This window comes from Haliotis cracherodii, unplaced genomic scaffold (assembly GCF_022045235.1).
Source record: "Haliotis cracherodii isolate W230 unplaced genomic scaffold, xgHalCrac1.p SCAF_2, whole genome shotgun sequence".
NCBI classification, from domain to species: Eukaryota; Metazoa; Mollusca; class Gastropoda; order Lepetellida; family Haliotidae; genus Haliotis; species Haliotis cracherodii.
In genome coordinates this window covers 52061739-52081488 of record NW_027266275.1, presented here as the reverse complement: position 1 = coordinate 52081488, position 19750 = coordinate 52061739, and the positions used below count along the sequence as shown (strand labels likewise).

The 19750-nt window shown below is 41.7% G+C and overlaps 1 protein-coding gene across 1 annotated transcript in view; it reads right to left on the bottom strand.

Moving 5' to 3' along the window:
* Window positions 1-19750, bottom strand: part of LOC139468209 (DNA ligase 1-like) — a 93277-nt gene that overhangs the window by 10578 nt on the left and 62949 nt on the right. The window contains exons 13-23 of the mRNA XM_071250029.1: window positions 16373-16474; window positions 15967-16135; window positions 14948-15047; window positions 11762-11847; window positions 11056-11171; window positions 10447-10653; window positions 8589-8805; window positions 6971-7053; window positions 6513-6665; window positions 5254-5451; window positions 4855-4947 (exon numbers count right to left, since the gene is read on the bottom strand). Of these exons, the coding sequence (XP_071106130.1) occupies window positions 4855-4947; window positions 5254-5451; window positions 6513-6665; window positions 6971-7053; window positions 8589-8805; window positions 10447-10653; window positions 11056-11171; window positions 11762-11847; window positions 14948-15047; window positions 15967-16135; window positions 16373-16474 (1524 nt within the window). The remainder of the gene's footprint in view (window positions 1-4854; window positions 4948-5253; window positions 5452-6512; window positions 6666-6970; window positions 7054-8588; window positions 8806-10446; window positions 10654-11055; window positions 11172-11761; window positions 11848-14947; window positions 15048-15966; window positions 16136-16372; window positions 16475-19750) is intronic.

Below are 19750 nucleotides of genomic sequence, written 5' to 3'. Positions count from 1 at the left end.
GGAGTGAAGGAATGAATGAAGGAAGGATCGAAGGGGACAGAGGAGGGATGGGAGGGAGTGAAGGAATGAATGAAGGAAGGATGGAAGGGAACAAAGGATGGAGGGAGTGAAGGAATGAATGAAGGAAGGATGGAAGGGAACAAAGGAAGGATGGGAGGGAGTGAAGGAATCTATGAAGGAAGGATGGAAGGGAACAAAGGAAGGATGGGAGGGAGTGAAGGAATGAATGAAGGAAGGATGGAAGGGAACAAAGGAAGGATGGGAGGGAGTGAAGGAATGAATGAAGGAAGGATGGAAGGGAACAAAGGTAGGATGGGAGGGAGTGAAGGAATCAATGAAGGAAGGATGGAAGGGAACAAAGGAAGGATGGGAGGAAGTGAAGGAATCAATGAAGGAAGGATGGAAGGGAACATAGGTAAGATTGGAGGAAGTGAAGAAATCAATGAAGGAAGGATGGAAGGGAACAAAGGTAGGATGAGAGGAAGTGAAGAAATCAATGAAGGAAGGATGGAAGGGAACAAAGCAAGGTGGGAGGATTGAAGGAATCAATGAAGGAAGGATGGAAGGGAACAAAGGAAGGATGGGAAGGAGTGAAGGAATCAATGAAGGAAGGATGGAAGGGAACAAAGGAAGGATGGGAGGGAGTGAAGGAATCAATGAAGGAAGTATGGAAGGGAACAAAGGAAGGATGGGAAGGAGTGAAGGAATCAATGAAGGAAGGATGGAAGGGAACAAAGGTAGGATGGGAGGGAGTGAAGGAATCAATGAAGGAAGGATGGAAGGGAACAAAGGAAGGATGGGAGGGAGTGAAGGAATCAATGAAGGAAGGATGGAAGGGAACAAAGGAAGGATGGGAGGAAGTGAAGGAAGGATGGAATAGAGGGAATGAAGAGAAGGAAGGGTGGGAGGGAATGAAGGAAAATGTCAAGGCAAGAAGGAATGCACCAGATGCACCAGTTTCTTGGCTGTGTCATGTTGTTTGTAAAACCAACGTCTACTTGTGCATCAGTCCAGCAAATAGGCTATCATGTTTCTGCTAAATCTGGGACAAAGAAATCCATATCAATCTGATCAACACCTACATACACAGACTGTACCTTTGGCTTACTGCCAAGGTGTACGTGGGTAACAAAGGTTCCCAGTCCTCTAAGGCTGACTGGAACCAGGATGTCACAATATTTTACCTTGACACCTGGGATTGTTGTTGACACCTGCCTGGCCTTGATTATTCACAATATAGTTTGAATATTGCTGACTGTGGCAGAAAACAAGAACTACTCACTCATGCTATGCAAAAACATGACATACAGTCAAACCTCGTTATCTCAAATGTAGTGATATCTCGAACCTATTCTCCCGTCTGACCGCATCACTATATTAATACTTATCATACCTTGATGTCTGAATGACGACAAAATCAAGATACAAATAACTAACATTTTATAGCTTTATCTCAAAGCAGGCATTTGCCACGTTAACAGTTTTGAGAAGTAAAAATACTTTTCCAAACACGTCAAACATTGCTGTACAAGTACACTGCAAACATAAATCTATCTATATTACTGTTTTTTTTATCTGTTTGGATGTTCATGTAAAGTAGATGGTGGAGCGTAAAGTAGATGGTAAACTGTAAAGTAGATGGCGGTGTGTAGTGTAGATGGTGGAGTGTAAAGTAGAGGATGGAGTGTAATGTAGAGGATGGAGTGTAAAGTAGATGGTGGAGTGTAAAGTAGATGGTGGTGTGTAAAGTAGAGGATGGAGTGTAAAGTAGGGGAGGGAGTGTAAAGTAGATGGCAGAGAGTAAAGTAGATGGTGGAGCGTAAAGTAGAGGATGGAGTGTAAGGTAGACGGTGGAGTGTAAAGTAGGGGATGGAGTGTAAAGTAGATGGCAGAGAGAAAAGTAGACGGTGGAGTGTAAAGTACAGGCTGGAGTGTAAAGTAGATAGTGGTGTGTAAAGTAGAAGATGGAATGTAAAGTAGGGGATGAAGTGATAAGTAGATGGTGGAGTGTAAAGTAGGGGATGGAGTGTAAAGTAGATGGTGGTGTGTAAAGTAGGGGATGGAGTGTAAAGTAGATGGTGGTGTGTAAAGTAGGGGATGGAGTGTAAAGTAGGGGATGGAGTGTAAAGTAGATGGTGGAGTGTAAAGGAAATGGTGGAGTGTAAAGTAGATGGTGGAGTGTAAAGTAGAGGATGGAGTGTAAAGTAGGGGATGGAGTGTAAAGTAGATGGCGGAGTGTAAAGTAGGGGATGGAGTGTAAAGTAGGGGATGGAGTGTAAAGTAGGGGATGGAGTGTAAAGTAGATGGTGGAGTGTAAAGTAGATGGCGGTGTGTAAAGTAGGGGATGGAGTGTAAAGTAGGGGATGGAGTGTAAAGTAGGGGATGGAGAGTAAAGTAGAGGATGGAGTGTAAAGTAAATGGTGGTGTGTAAAGTAGGGATGGAGTGTAAAGTAGGGGATGGAGTGTACAGTAGAGGATGGAGTGTAAAGTAGGGGATGGAGTGTAAAGTAGAGGGTGGAGTGTAAAGTAGGGGATGGAGTGTAAAGTAGAGGGTGGAGTGTAAAGTAGGGGATGGAGTGTACAGTAGAGGATGGAGTGTAACGTAGATGGTGGAGTGTAAAGTAGAGGGTGAAGTGTAAAGTAGGGGATGGAGTGTAAAGTAGAGGGTGGAATGTAAAGTAGAGGATGGAGTGTAAAGTAGAGGGTGGAGTGTAAAGTAGGGGATGGAGTGTACAGTAGAGGGTGGAGAGTAAAGTAGAGGGTGGAGTGTAAAGTAGATGGTGGAGTGTAAAGTAGAGGATGGAGTGTAAAGTAGAGGATGGAGTGTAAAGTAGATGGTGGAGTGTAAAGTAGAGGGTGGAGTGTAAAGTAGATGGTGGAGTGTAAAGTAGGGGATGGAGTGTAAAGTAGGGGATGGAGTGTAAAGTAGGGGATGGAGTGTACAGTAGAGGATGGAGCGTAAAGTAGATGGTGGAGTGTAAAGTAGATGGTGGAGTGTAAAGGAAATGGTGGAGTGTAAAGTAGATGGTGGAGTGTAAAGTAGAGGATGGAGTGTAAAGTAGGGGATGGAGTGTAAAGTAGATGGCGGAGTGTAAAGTAGGGGATGGAGTGTAAAGTAGGGGATGGAGTGTAAAGTAGGGGATGGAGTGTAAAGTAGATGGTGGAGTGTAAAGTAGATGGCGGTGTGTAAAGTAGGGGATGGAGTGTAAAGTAGGGGATGGAGTGTAAAGTAGGGGATGGAGAGTAAAGTAGAGGATGGAGTGTAAAGTAAATGGTGGTGTGTAAAGTAGGGATGGAGTGTAAAGTAGGGGATGGAGTGTACAGTAGAGGATGGAGTGTAAAGTAGGGGATGGAGTGTAAAGTAGAGGGTGGAGTGTAAAGTAGGGGATGGAGTGTAAAGTAGAGGGTGGAGTGTAAAGTAGGGGATGGAGTGTACAGTAGAGGATGGAGTGTAACGTAGATGGTGGAGTGTAAAGTAGAGGGTGAAGTGTAAAGTAGGGGATGGAGTGTAAAGTAGAGGGTGGAATGTAAAGTAGAGGATGGAGTGTAAAGTAGAGGGTGGAGTGTAAAGTAGGGGATGGAGTGTACAGTAGAGGGTGGAGAGTAAAGTAGAGGGTGGAGTGTAAAGTAGATGGTGGAGTGTAAAGTAGAGGATGGAGTGTAAAGTAGAGGATGGAGTGTAAAGTAGATGGTGGAGTGTAAAGTAGAGGGTGGAGTGTAAAGTAGATGGTGGAGTGTAAAGTAGGGGATGGAGTGTAAAGTAGGGGATGGAGTGTAAAGTAGGGGATGGAGTGTACAGTAGAGGATGGAGCGTAAAGTAGATGGTGGAGTGTAAAGTAGAGGGTGGAGTGTAAAGTAGATGGTGGAGTGTAAAGTAGGGGATGGAGTGTAAGGTAGACGGTGGAGTGTAAAGTAGAGGGTGGAGTGTAAAGTAGAGGGTGGAGTGTAAAGTAGGGGATGGAGTGTACAGTAGAGGATGGAGTGTAAAGTAGATGGTGGAGTGTAAAGTAGATGGTGGAGTGTAAAGTAGGGGATGGAGTGTAAAGTAGAGAGTGGAGTGTAAAGTAGGGGATGGACTGTAAAGTAGATGGTGGAGTGTAAAGTAGGGGATGGAGTGTAAAGTAGATGGTGGAGTGTAAAGTAGATGGTGGAGTGTAAAGTAGGGGATGGAGTGTAAAGTAGAGAGTGGAGTGTAAAGTAGGGGATGGAGTGTAAAGTAGAGGATGGAGTGTAAAGTAGGGGATGGAGTGTAAAGTAGGGGATGGAGTGTAAAGTAGAGGATGGAGTGTAAAGTAGATGGTGGAGTGTAAAGTAGGGGATGGAGTGTAAAGTAGAGGATGGAGTGTAAAGTAAATGGTGGACAACTTTGTTTAAACCCACGAGCACACGTACTGTGCTCACAAATTTAGGAATATAAACTATAATCACACAAATGGATGACAAAGCAACAAAACTCTTCACGAAAATCAATGCGCCTTGGACCACTTTGAAAAGCATTTTTGTTTTGTTATGGCATGTATCAGTTTTATGTGGGGGGAAAGCCCAATGTGATGCAGGTCAAAGACGTTTAGAGCACTAGGCACCTGAAGACAACATGAATCTACAGATGTAAATTCCCATATCAGGAATTAGAACCTGTTCAAAAACATCACTGAAATATGCAGTTCCTTACGCAAGAATGTTGAAAATGCAAAAGGTTACAGAAGACAGATACTATGAAGTAAATTACATATTACCTGTCAATACCTGAGAATAAGTTAGCCCTCGGCATGCCTGAGAGTAAGTTAGCACTGGGCACACCTGAGAGTAAGTTAGCACTGGGCACACCTGAGAGTAAGTTAGCACTGGGCATACCTGAGTGGCGGATGTTGCTTGTTCGGTCTTCTTGTCATCACGGATACGCAAAAAGCGGGGGAATCTCAACGATATCCCTTTTTCTGGATCAACCTAAAATTTCAACATACATCACATTGGCAGTATTTCAGCTATACAGATATATGCATGTACCAGCATCAACTTCTCATATTAATTTTGTCATTATTACATCCAACTTTGGTTTCCAATCTGAGGCCAGAGAAGTCCAACTTGTCTTACAGTTTCTTGGCCAACAGGTCAACAAAACATTTTATGACTACACTTGAAAAACATGCTATAAAATTTCGGGATTGTTATTTTATTTCAACTTCCACCCAAAGGTTTGGGATAAACAATCTGAAAACAGTGATTAAAGTAAAGACACAGACAGAAACTCACCAGTCCCGCTGCGGCCTTATGGGTAGGGGATATTGAGAGGTCAGCGACCTTAATCTCCCACACCTGGACTGCATCAAACCAGTGGTCGGGTTCGTGACTGGAGTCATACTGGTAGTAGGGCTTTGGTTTATCTATGAGATGCTCCTTCAGGAAAGTAGTGTGCTTCTCCAGGTACTCATCTGTGAAGCCAGTGCCAATCTGATCGGATCAAAATAGCCTCATAAATACCATAGACTTAGCTGTTGGACTAGAGGATTGAGAGTGAGTGAGTGAGTGACAACTGGGTTCATGCTTTCTTTTCTGATGTATAACTTTGTCAGCTTCATATTATATTGCAGGTAGTGGATGTTTAGCACTGTTGTGAGTCCCACAAGCATTGCCACGGAATTGACAGACCAAGGATCATAATAGGGGTGAATCAAACCCAAGACAAATTTCAGCAGCTAAGGGACATAACTCTACACAGAGCGTTGTCATCCTCAGGATCAGGATGGAGAAGATGTGCAGCTGAAAACAATGACAGAGTGCACATCTGGACATGTTGGTTGTTCCACCTATGCAATCCTATCTAACCAAAAGCAAAACCTTTTCAGTTATCCACGTTGAAAGGTCGATAATATCTGACTGCAGTCTGAATAACTAGTGATTATAATAAAAATACTGGACAGTAGACAACCTGAACTACTAATGGTTGTTGGCAAAAGTTAACATTCCAGATTCTGGGAGAGTACAAGGTTGTTGACATCAGCTTACATTCCAGATTCTGGGTGGGTACAGGGTTGTTGACATAAGTTTACATTCCAGATTCTGGGAGAGTACAATATTGTTGACATAAGTTTACATTCCAGATTCTGGGTGGGTACAGGGTTGTTGACATAAGTTTACATTCCAGATTCTGGGTGGGTACAGGGTTGTTGACATAAGTTTACATTCCAGATTCTGGGAGAGTACAGGGTTGTTGACATAAGTTTACATTCCAGATTCTGGGTGAGTACAGGGTTGTTGACATAAGTTTACATTCCAGATTCTGGGAGAGTACAATATTGTTGACATAAGTTTACATTCCAGATTCTGGGTGGGTACAGGGTTGTTGACATAAGTTTACATTCCAGATTCTGGGTGGGTACAGGGTTGTTGACATAAGTTTACATTCCAGATTCTGGGTGAGTACAGGGTTGTTGACATAAGTTTACATTCCAGATTCTGGGTGGGTACAGGGTTGTTGACATAAGTTTACATTCCAGATTCTGGGTGAGTACCTTGCAGATGGACTGGAACTCCTCATTCTCCTCATCATAGCAGGCAAGCAGGAAGCCCCCGTACCACCCGGTCCTCTTGCCAGAGCCCAGGTAGCCCCCAATGGGCACCACATCCAGGGTGTCCCCTACACCATCCAGGTAGTCCTTCTTCACCTGTAACACACATACATGCAGCACACTGCAGCATCTTTACCGGCAACACATATAAACAGATAATTCTGTTTTCAGGAGGAAATTTTGCACCTTTACATATTTTTCCGTGTTCACTGTAAGAACATTTATGACAATCTAATTTCAGATGATGTGACAGATGAAAGTTGACACTCTGTATAATATGCCACCATGGAGTGATGAGGTGAGTTGGGTTTTACTATTCATCATTACTCCAGTCATATCTGGGTGGTGAACCAAAAGGAATGGGTTTCCCTGAACTGTAGCAAATGAAGAATTGGTCCTACCTTGAGCCAGTTGTGTGATCTCTTGGCTATCTCATACGTGGCATCCACATCCAAAGTCTTCACCATCAGCCCCTCACAGTTACCTGGCACAGCGGAGGAAGAAAAGGAGGAGGCATGAGTAAAGTAGACATGATGTGAGGAAGGATAGAGGACCTACAGTTCCCCAGAACCCCTTTGGAAACCCAAGCATGGCATACTGAGGACCTACACTGCCTCAAAACACCATGGAGAGACAAGCATGGCATACTGAGGACCTACACTGCCCCAAATCATAATGGAGAGACAAGCATGGCATACTGAGGACCTACACTGCCCCAAATCATAATGGAGAGACAAGCATGGCATACTGAGGACCTACACTGCCTCAAAACACCATGGAGAGACAAGCATGGCATACTGAGGACCTACACTGCCCCAAAACACCATGGAGAGACAAGCATGGCATACTGAGGACCTACACTGCCCCAAATCATAATGGAGAGACAAGCATGGTATACTGAGGACCTACACTGCCCCAAAACACCATGGAGAGACAAGCATGTCATACTGAGGACCTACACTGCCCCAAAACATAATCGAGAGACAAGCATGTCATACTGAGGACCTACACTGCCCCAAAACACCATGGAGAGACAAGCATGTCATACTGAGGACCTACACTGCCCCAAATCATAATGGAGAGACAAGCATGGTATACTGAGGACCTACACTGCCCCAAAACGCCATGGAGAGACAAGCATGTCATACTGAGGACCTACACTGCCCCAAAACATAATCGAGAGACAAGCATGTCATACTGAGGACCTACACTGCCCCAAAACACCATGGAGAGACAAGCATGTCATACTGAGGACCTACACTGCCCCAAATCATAATGGAGAGACAGGCATGGCATACTGAGGACCTACACTGCCTCAAAACACCATGGAGAGACAAGCATGGCATACTGAGGACCTACACTGCCCCAAATTATAATGGAGAGACAAGCATGGCATACTGAGGACTTACACTGCCCCAAATCATAATGGAGAGACAAGCATGGCATACTGAGGACCTACACTGCCCCAAAACACCATGGAGAGACAAGCATGTCATACTGAGGACCTACACTGCCCCATATCATAATGGAGAGACAAGCATGGCATACTGAGGACCTACACTGCCCCAAAACATAATGGAGAGATAAGCATGGCATACTGAGGACCTAAACTATCATGTCACAACTACAACATCTTAATATCATGCATTATGGTCTAAAAGTTCACAATTAAAAATACATGTGTTGTATCAAAGGCTGTATATACTTGTTAGTGAGACTTGTGGTTCAATTTGTTTTTTTGTTTGTATATTTTTGTTCAATGCTGCACTCAGCAATATTCAAGCTACATGATGGCAGTCTGTAAATAATCAAGTATGGACCAGATAATCCAGTGATTGACATTATGAGCAATGATCCATGTTGTTGGTGTACAATGACACACAATCAACAAAGTCGCTGAGTCTGACCACCCAATCTATTCAGTGGCCTCTAACAACCATCATGGGATGCTGGGGACCCATTCTAAACCGGAATCACAACCTCACACTCACAGCCCTGCTAATTATTGACAACCATTACCTTTTATGGACTCATCCAAGAATTCCTCTATCTGTTCTGTATTAGATGCTATCATGGATTTGGCAAATACAAACTCTCCCTCAACCTCTGTGAACTTGGTACGCAACAGTTCTCTCCTCTTTCTGAAAGGTTGTTGGACTAGAGACTCGCCGTTGAAGTATAGAAGGTCAAAGGCATACACACACACTTGGACTTTAATCTCAGCCACGTCAGCATCCTGGGAACAGAGCGACATATTCATGCTGTTTCACTCATGTCATAGAAACAGATTCACAGTAATGACAACAATCTTCTTTCCAAATCAATGAAATTATCTTCAACTTGAATTTGGAATTCCTTAACTTTTTGGAGACTTCATTGCATTACCAAGTACCTGATAGGATTAGATGACAATGTGGTTGTTAACCCTCTGGCACCAAACAGGCAGCTTGGGTTGTATACTGTATGTTTACGCTTCAGGTGGCTTCAGAGGCTCTTGTATAGATTTACAGAGTATGCACAGGCCAAAGGTTTCAGAAGGAGAGAGTGAGGTGCACATAGAGCCTTATGGAAGATTACTAGAACAAATTTTCATTAGATTTGTTTCCTTGCATCATCTTATTAACTTCTCACAACCACAATGGGGACATGGAGATGGACTTTGAACCCTGGTTCATTAAATCACCCTGACACCTACAAACACAGCCTCCTGTACACGCATCAGTGTACTCACATGTGCCCTGTCCACACAAACTATCTTCGAACTACAACAAGTGACAAAAGGCCAGTGTGTTAAGTTCCATGCATCAGTTCAGTTCTGCATCATGGCATGTAAGCTGAACGAGAGAGGAAAGAAATGTTCTACTCTGGAGGGAGAAGCATGGGTTTGGTGCAGACAAACCAAGGACTATTTACAATGACAGGCAGGGCTCGATTTAAGGAACTTAATTTAACATGCACCAGGTTCCTGTTGACATGAAAACATGAAAACCTAGTTGCACCAGAAAAAAACAGGTTGCACCCTGGTGCTATTAATTTATAAAAGTTGAAACACACAAACATAGACTGGTCTAAATAAATAAAATCTAAAATCTCTGACGACTGTGTCATGATTTTACATAAATGATTCACATATTGCTGTAAAACATAGGAGGAACATATGTACACAATCTTGCAGTACCCAGTTTGATGACGTCAAGAAAACATGACAAATTGCACATAACCAGGTGATTAGTGGTGTAGTAAGTTACATGAGGCTAATAGAAATATAGTCTTGGTTCTCAGGTACCGCCCGCATCATCATAAAGTTCGCCACATGTTTCGTATTTATTTTCACTATTAAAAAAAATATTTAAAAAATCCTTAAATATTAGAAGTCCAACTGTAGTCAAATACTGTATTCCAGTATTTTACTCATCAAGGAATACATTTATGTACGGAGGCCCTCTCCCAGGTTGACTGTACACAGTAGTTTATTGATTACACAACTGTTTATTGGTCAGATACTAGTTTGAACAACAACAACAACAACAACAACAACAACAACAACAACAACAAAAAGACACTGCCGCCCGCATTATATTTTAAAAAACCATTGCCTGAGAACCAATTCTGTTCTTTTTAAAGCCTAAAGCTGAGAAGTATTGAAGAAATATTAGGTTGCACTTTTCAAAAATAGGTTGCACTGGTGCATGATATATTCACTCTAACTACACACGCTCACTTGTATGGACATGATAACATATCTGCGATTCAAAACCCTTTCTGGTCAGCAGCAATATATTCAACAGAGAGCCATCCCAAATCTTGATATCAACATATTGATTTTCTAAGTAATGTCTGCCAATAACCGCATGAATGAGATTAATGATAGGCCTACCTTTCTCTTCCTGGTACTGAGAACCTGGAAGGGTAGGATCTGCTTCTTTTCAGGGTCCCAGGCTACGGCCTCCGTGTCGATGACACACGACTTCACCTCCTCCGTAACGGCATTCGGCATCCGCTTGATGATGTCCGGGTATTTGGAGGTATTGTCTTCGGAGTTTCGGCTGTAGATGTGGATCTTGCCGTTCTCCAGGAGATGGATCTGGGAAAAGAGAACATGAATGTTGAATATCACTCATTTGTCTCATTGCTCTCCAAATACTGGTGACATTGAGTTTTTTACCGAACAGGCAGATACTGCTAAACAAATTGTCTTTTTTCTCTTTTCTGAGAATCATTGTCTGCAATACATAACTGTTGACACAGTTGGGAAAATTGAAACAGTCCCCTCGAAAGCTGATGCACAATTCATGTAAGTAATATGCATCATTTACCAACAAACATCATCAGCGCCTTATGGTTTCTCAAGCTGCTGCTCAAGTTTCCAGTAAACAACAGATTTCTACTCCTCAGAAATTGCTGCTAAAAGACAAGTAGTCCACTTATGGGCAACCAATTATTGACCAAATTTTGTTGGATACAATGTATGCTATAATTGTCTCACCTGCGCCCTCTCCCCATCGTACTTGTATTCACAGGTAAATTCCATGTTTTCAAATCGGCGTAGCACCTCGCTCACACCCTTCGTTGGGTGCGCCAACATTGGTTTCAAGGGAATACCTGCAACATACCAAATCTCATGAGCCTGATTGCAGAACATGTTGACAAAAAAGCATTATTTTCAACAATTCAACCCATGTACTTATCACATAGATAATAAAATCATTTGAATCCCTATTTCAGCAATATACACCAACAACTGGCTTCGTTAGAAATCAAACCGGGTCCTTAGCATACCAAACAAACACTTCAACCACTATGCTACCCAAAAGCAAGAGTTGGTGTGTGAATATTTCAGCCATATCATGATAACCAGTCACTTGAAATATGAAGATGAAGAGGGAGCCTAGTGATTGAGTGATTCGGAGGTAACATTGATTTGAACAATATTCCCGTTATATGATGGCCTGTCAGTTTAATGTGGGATGAAAGCCCAAAATGATACAGGCCTCAGACATTTACTACCTTTTGTGAAATCCACAAGCATGGGATGGTACTGACAAACCTAGAAACAATTGGGGCAAACCGGGATTAGAACCACAATCATAGATACTGGCGTTCCCATGGGACGCAACTCTGCACAGCAAATTGTTGCGTCCTAGATGACTGGGCCACCCGTGCCCTCAAGAGGGAGCCGAGGGTCGTCCTACCTGGTGTCAGCTTGCAGTGTTTGGGCAGCTCCTCCAGACCCTCCTTCAGCAGCACGGGGATGATGGTGTCATAGTTGGGCAGCTCGCTGCAACAGTGAGTGCAAGTGAGTGAGTAACAGAGTTAGCCCCACATTGAAGAGTGTTGTGGAGAAGTGACATGGAGATTAGTTTACTACACCCATCCACACCAAGATTCTGATTCTTCAGAAATATTAATTCAAACCCACGGCCAGTTGACTTAACTCAGACATCAGCTTAGGGCAGAGCTTCTACCACTGAGCCAAGTGTGGCCCCTGCCAAGTACACACAATCAAATAAATTATTATATACATATGAATGAAATACTGGAATTTATCAGTGAAGATAGATCAAGTTATCAGTCACTAGTGACTGATATAAACCAGGTGCCGGAACTAGCGCCCGCTTGAATTTTCCGAGAATTGAACTTTCCTAATTTAATTCATGACAGCAAGCAACAATGTTTCAGTTACAATGTTCGGGGTTCTATAAATGTGTTTATGTCAACTTTCATACTTATCTGTGAGAAAATTTGATCAAATTTGGCAGATTTTTTAAGCCTGGAGAGCGCTTAGCTGATCGTTTGACATGGTCACAGTACCAACTGTTTATGTATTCCTATGCCAATGAAATAATCGCCGTTTGAAAATGATTTCTGTTTTCATTTTAAACAGGAATGTTTAATTATGACAAACAAAAATGTCCACGGAACTTAATACTCGATATGAAATAATATGATTCACGATTAATAATTATTCCCGGACTATATTCTTTTCGCAAACCCCCTTTATATGGCGGTGGTAGAGGGTTGACAGGGAGAACAGACAATGTTTTCGAAAAAAATATATAAATTGCAAGTAATAAAAATAAAACATGTATATAATAAATAGAAAACTCAATGTGTTTTCTCAAATACCACTTTTATCTCATCTCGTGAAGTGGGGAGAGTCTAGAATATTAGACTCTCCCCACTTCACTCGATGAGATAAAAGTGGTATTTGAGAAAACACATTAAATATCCTCTATTTATTACAGAAAATAAGTCACGCCAATTCGAGTCATTCATCAACAGACTAACCAGATGCAGTTTAAATAGGCATGTATTGATCACTGCATTTCTTCTAATGGCCAAAGGGAAGTAACTATGAAAACGGGTTCTACCACGTTAGGGTGAAATAAAACTGTCCTACACAAAAGGAGTAGCCTATTATCTTAAAGAAAAAATATTTTTGGACTTTGTGAAAGAATGCAAGGATCTTCTGACATGAAATAAGATATCACCTTACACATGTGTGCTTACATCAGAAATTGTATTTCACTTCACAGGCAAAACATACTGTGATGAGTTACTCCCCTTTGACCAGAGTGAATGTAACTGCATTCACATTTAGGAATTGTCCCCTTTCTTTCGCAAATAAGCTTCAAACCACGACTGTGAAACAGTAGGCAGATCTTGACTTCCACCGCACAGATGGTGTCAGATGCTTATGATTAGCGGAAGGGTACTGATTTTAGTTAGTTCACATAAGTGCTTCATGCACTGTACCCACGTGGGGAGTCAAACCAGGGCCTTCAGCATGACAAGCAAACACTCTAACCACGAGGCTACCGCTCGTGCCCAAGTGCTTGAGTGAATGGTGTTTAATACTGCAGCGACAGCAATATTCCAGCTATATTACAGGTGAGTAATGATACATATCGCCTAGGCCCAATCAGGTCACTGCATCTCACCCCGCAATCCTCCTTAATCAGCTCTAATGACCAGCACAGGGAGCAGGTCATTCCTAGACTCCCTGTGGTGTGTGCACTAGTTACAGCTGCCAGTGGTTTCCACACAACACTATAGTGTCCTGACAAGCCATATACCATCAACAGGTGTCCTGTCAAGTCATACCCAACCAATAGGTGTCTTACAGAGTCACATCCATCCAATAGGTGTCTTGCCAAGTCATAAACTACCAACACGTGGCCTAGCAAGTGATATCCTACCAATAGGTGGCCTGCCAAGTTATATCATATCAATAGGTGGCCTGCCAAGTCATGTCCTACCAATAGGTGGCCTGGAAAGTCATACCGAACCAATAGGTGTCTTACAGAGTCACACCCATCCAATATGTGTCTTGCCAAGTCATACACTACCAATAGGTGTCCTGGCAAGTCATACCTAACCAATAGGTGTCTTACAATGTCACACCCATCCAATAGGTGTCTTGCCAAGTCATACACTACCAATAGGTGGCCTGCCAAGTCATATCCTACCAATAGGTGGCCTGGAATGTCATATCCTACCAATAGGTGGCCTGAAATGTCATATCCTACCAATATGTGTCCTGTTAAGTCATACACCACCAATAGGTGTCCTGGAAAATCATATCCTACCAATAGGTGACCTGGTAAGTCATATCCTACCAATAAGTGTCCTGGAAAGTCATTTATCATCCAAAACTGGCTCCCACAGGAGTTATCGCTTGCATTAGATCAAGCGATATCTACACTGTAGATATCGCTGCAATGAAATTACATCACAATGCTTTGGAGACCATTGTGATGTCACTGGTTACCATGACGTCACAATCAAATGACATCACCAATGGCTCTGCTACTGAAGCTGTTAGCAGTACTTTTTAAACTGAAGACACTGCTAATTACTGTCTACAAATTGAAAAAGTTGGAAGAATGATGTTGGATGATAAATAAAATCTCACCCTTGTGTCTTTTGATATCAAATATATCAACACTCGTTGATAAAAGTGGCAAAAATCCTCGGCAAGTCTTGGAATTTTTCAACTTTTATCAACTCGTGTTATCTCGGCAAGCCTCGGAATTTTTCCACTTTTATCAACTCGTGTTGATATATTTGATATCAAAAGCAATCGGGTGAGATTCTCTATATCCTACCAATAGGTGTCCTGGAAAGTCATACACAACCAATAGTTGCCCTGGAAAGTCATATCCTACCAATAGGTGGCCTGGAATGTCATATCCTACCAATAGGTGGCCTGGAATGTCATATCCTACCAATAGGTGGCCTGGAATGTCATATCCTACCAATAGGTGGCCTGGAAAATCATATCCTACCAATAGGTGGCCTGGAATGTCATATCCTACCAATAGGTGTCCTGGCAAGTCATACACTACCAATAGGTGGCCTGGAAAGTCATATCCTACCAATAGGTCGTCTTGATCACAAGTGCTGCCTCATCCAGTTTCTTCTTGAGAGCATCAGCAGCTATGCCTTTCCCAGCATCCACCATCTCCGGGGGGTACTCTGTGGGCACAGATATAGCTTACAGCTGGGTTTTTTGGGGTACCAAGTGGTCATACTGGTGAAAATTTCAACATTGTCAGATCACACAATGAGATAAACATGTCATTTGATAAGACTAGACACATTTCCTTCATCTACGTTATGCAAAAGCAGGGGAACAAATAATAAGGGTTGAAGCAGATCAGACATTTCTCATTAATCAACTTGTTACATCTTTGTGATAATTCATTTAATCATTTGTATGTAACGAAATATCTCAATATATTTTGAAAAATAATTAGATTGAATCAGTGGCTGTTAATACTGTTGTCTTTATTTCCAACAACTGAATAAGCAACACCCTCTACTGTATTCAACATCATTATGTAACTGAAGTGCAGAACAAGTTTTCAAATAATACATAATCACCACATATGCATAAGATCTGCACAAAGTGGCTCTTTATGAATCACTGTGACCTTGACCTTCTAAGTAGGTCACACACCCGTTACAGACTGCAGCCCTGCCTCAAGAATGACATATACCAAGTTTCATTGACCTATAGTTATTCTTGGGCTACCATTTAAACGATTCTTCTTCAGGCATTGACCTTGAAAGAAGATGACCTTGACCCACAAATTGATTCATCAATGTATACCAGACAAAATCACAGGGAAATAATGGAGATATATTTGATATAACATCCCTGATATTTCCACACACCACATGGTTCCCAAAACAAAATGCAACAGCAGTCACATTTTGACAAAATCTTTCCAAAATATTTTATTACAAAATTATAACTTATAATTATATTATTAAGCAAGAATACCAGATTGGCACATACTTCTTATCACGTTAGTACCAGTTAGTAAACAAGTAGTCAGCCTTGACAACATTTAGAAACTCCTGGCTTTCAACTCCGATAACCTTCACCTACCTTGCCCTGGGGGTGTGAGGAAGACAGCATTCCCTAGTGCTGTAAGTACTGATTGCTCTGCTAAGCCGATTCGCAACTTGCCTCCCAGCGATCGGATTATGTATCGAGCCTCTGACTGTCGGCAGGCGACAAATAATCCTTTAATCATCTCCACCTTCTTGGTCATCACCTGAAGACATATGAAGACATTGATTTTAGAAAATAATTAATAGTTTGTTTTCTTAAAAGATAATTTTTCTTTAAAAAAGTCAAAGAAATAAAGTCACAACATATGACTTATTTCTTGCTAGTTACAGAGGAAGGAACAGCTATGAATGTATTGTCATGCAAACTGTTATATTGGTTTACCCTGTGGAATTAAGTGTTTTTTTCCAAGATAAAAGCATAACACGACTATACAACTTACTGAGTGTCCAGTCATATTGGCAATATCCTTGAGTTTGGTAAACACTGACATCACAGTGAGTTTAGGTGGTGCAAACATCATCCGCTGGGTACTTCGGCTGCTCTGCAAGACAGAAAACAACCAAATCTTTAAGTTTCCAGGTTATTCTGGAAAGTGTCAAGGCACTGAAAATTACATGCATTCATTATGAGCTACAACTTCTATGTGGTGACATTAACATAGGAGAAGTGTGGCTGAGGGTCATACATGTCTTTCATATCAATCAGTTAGTGAGTGAGTTGAGTTAAACTCCGCTTTTAACAGTATTCCAATTATATCACGGGGTGTCAGCTTAATGTGGGAGGAAAGCCCGAAGTGATGCAGGTCTCAGACGTTTACCACTTCTGTGAAACCCACGAGCATGGGTATGGTGCTGACAAACCTAGAAACATAATGGGGGCGAACCGGGATTCGAACCCACAATCATATGTTTCTGGCGTGCTCAAGGGACGCAACTCTGCATAGCAAATCGCGGCGCCTTAGACGACTGGAGCACCTGTGCCCCCTTATATCAATCAGCTCTGTAATGCAGTATGTTTTGAGATAGGACAACAAGCTATCAGTCCCGTGAAGGTTATGGGTTAGAACTGTCTTCAGCAACAACCATGCTTGTCGTCAGAGGCGATTGGGTGGTCAGACTTGCTGACTTAAGTTGATGTATGTCATTGAGAAATGTAATAATGTGCAACAAATAAATGTATCAATGATTACAATTTGTAAATTGGGATTTCTTGAGTGCTGAAGAGTCAAGTTAGCTATCTATTCTAAAAAAAAACACAGCAGCTAAGACACCCTATATGTACTGAGTTTATAGCTAAACGACCTCCAATACAAATTCACTATTTTGAAGGACAAAAATCAATAAAATAATGATACCAATAAAGTATGTGATGAAACACGACACTGCAGTCTGTGCACTGAGCTAGAGAACAATTAGTACCAGCAGCAACATCCCTGACAGTTGGTGTAAAGGTCTTCAGTTCTGAGATTAATCAAGGATTTCACAGGAAACATTAGTCAGCATCTCTTGATAAATAGGTTTGTTAACTTCCCAAGTTTGATTGAAACCTTCCTGATATTATAAACCAGTATTACATAAGCAATGTGTGTCAGATGGCCAAAGGGCCTCCGTCACTGATCCTAGACAGACAAGGAGATAAAGTCATCAATAGCCCAGCCCTTTTAACATGTACATACAAACTCAAAACATATGTGATATATTTTATACATGTATACCAAATAAGGTTCATCATAGTTAGGGAGTGAGTTGGGTTTAATGCCACTTTGAACAGTATTCCAGTTATATGTCAGGTTGATTTGGGAGGTCTTAGATGTTAACCACTTCGATGATGCGGACAATCAAGAAACATAATCAGGGAGAATTGGGATTCGAACCCACAATCATAGGTTTCTGGCTTGCCCAAGGGACGCAACTCTGCACCGTGAATTGCGGCACCTTAGACGACTAGGCCAGCCGTGCCCCGGTGTACCAGGCGAAACCTTCACCAGCCAGCTCTTACCTGGGGAAGGTTTGGCCCAGGCCAGTTCATCCTAAAGCTTGTGTGTAACCAAAGGATTCTTTACCTGCTTTCAATACCTTCCAAACACGTGAACTAGTAATGGTACTTTTCAGTAGACAGAGCTTTCATTTGATAGAAATGTTTCACAACTCTAATCATTCAATAACAAATTAGCAAAAATAAATGATGTCAGATGTCAGGGAATTTGTGGAGAAATTATCTCCCACAACAATTTTATTTTTTAAATCTCAGAAAACATTATCGTTCACAAACTCCATTATTTCTGAATCATATTTCACAATCTCTATTACTTATGTACTCGATTTAGGTACTTGTTATAGATATTAGAACTTTCACTGTTCATACATCCTGTCACTCCTTGCCAGGTTTCATTGTTCATACATCCTGTCACTTCTTCCCAGGTTTCATTGTTTATAGATATTATAACTTTCACTGTTCATACATCCTGTCACTTCTTTCTAGATTTCATTATTCATACATCCTGTCACTTCTATCTAGGTTTCATTATTCATACATCCTGTCACTTCTTTCTAGGTTTCATTGTTCATACATCCTGTCACTTCTTTCTAGGTTTCATTGTTCATACATCCTGTCACTTCTTCCCAGGTTTCATTGTTCATACATCCTGTCTCTTCTTTCTAGGTTTCATTGTTCATACATCCTGTCACTTCTGTGCTGGGTTTCATTGTTCATACATCCTGTCACTTCTTGTCAGGTTTCATTATTCATACATCCTGTCACTTCTTCCCAGGTTCCATTGTTCATACATCCTGTCACTTCTGTGCTGGGTTTCATTGTACATACATCCTGTCACTTCTGTGCTGGGTTTCATTATTTATACATCCTGTCACTTCTGTGCTGGGTTTCATTGTTCATACATCCTGTCACTTCTGTGCTGGGTTTCATTGTTCATACATCCTGTCACTTCTGTGCTGGGTTTCATTGTTCATACATCCTGTCACTTCTGTGCTGGGTTTCATTGTTCATACATCCTGTCACTTCTGTGCTGGGTTTCATTGTTCATACATCCTGTCACTTCTTTCCAGGTTTCATTGTTTATACATCCTGTCACTTCTTCCCAGGTTTCATTGTTCATACATCCTGTCACTTCTGTGCTGGGTTTCATTGTTCATACATCCTGTCGCTTCTTTCTTGGTTTCATTGTTCATACATCCTGTCACTTCTTTCTAGGTTTCATTGTTCATACATCCTGTCACTTCTTTCTAGGTTTCATTGTTCATACATCCTGTCACCTCTGTGCTGGGTTTCATTGTTCATACATCCTATCACTTCTTTCTAGGTTTCATTATTCATACATCCTGTCACTTCTGTGCTGGGTTTCATTATTCATACATCCTGTCACTTCTTGTCAGGTTTCATTGTTCAAACATCCCGTCACCTCTGTGCTGGGTTTCATTGTTCATACATCCTGTCACTTCTGTGCTGGGTTTCATTGTTCATACATCCTGTCACTTCTGTGCTGGGTTTCATTGTTCATACATCCTGTCACTTCTTGCCAGGTTTCATTGTTCATACATCCTGTCACTTCTGCGCTGGGTTTCATTGTTCTTTCACCCTGTCAATTCTGTGCTGGGTTTCATTGTTCATACATCCTGTCACTTCTGTGCTGGGTTTTATTGTACATACATCCTGTCACTTCTGTGCTGGGTTTCATTGTTCATACATCCTGTCACTTCTGTGCTGGGTTTCATCGTTCATACATCCTGTCACTCCTGTGCTAGGTTTCATTGTTCATACATCCTGTCACTTCTTCCCAGGTTTCATTGTTCATACATCC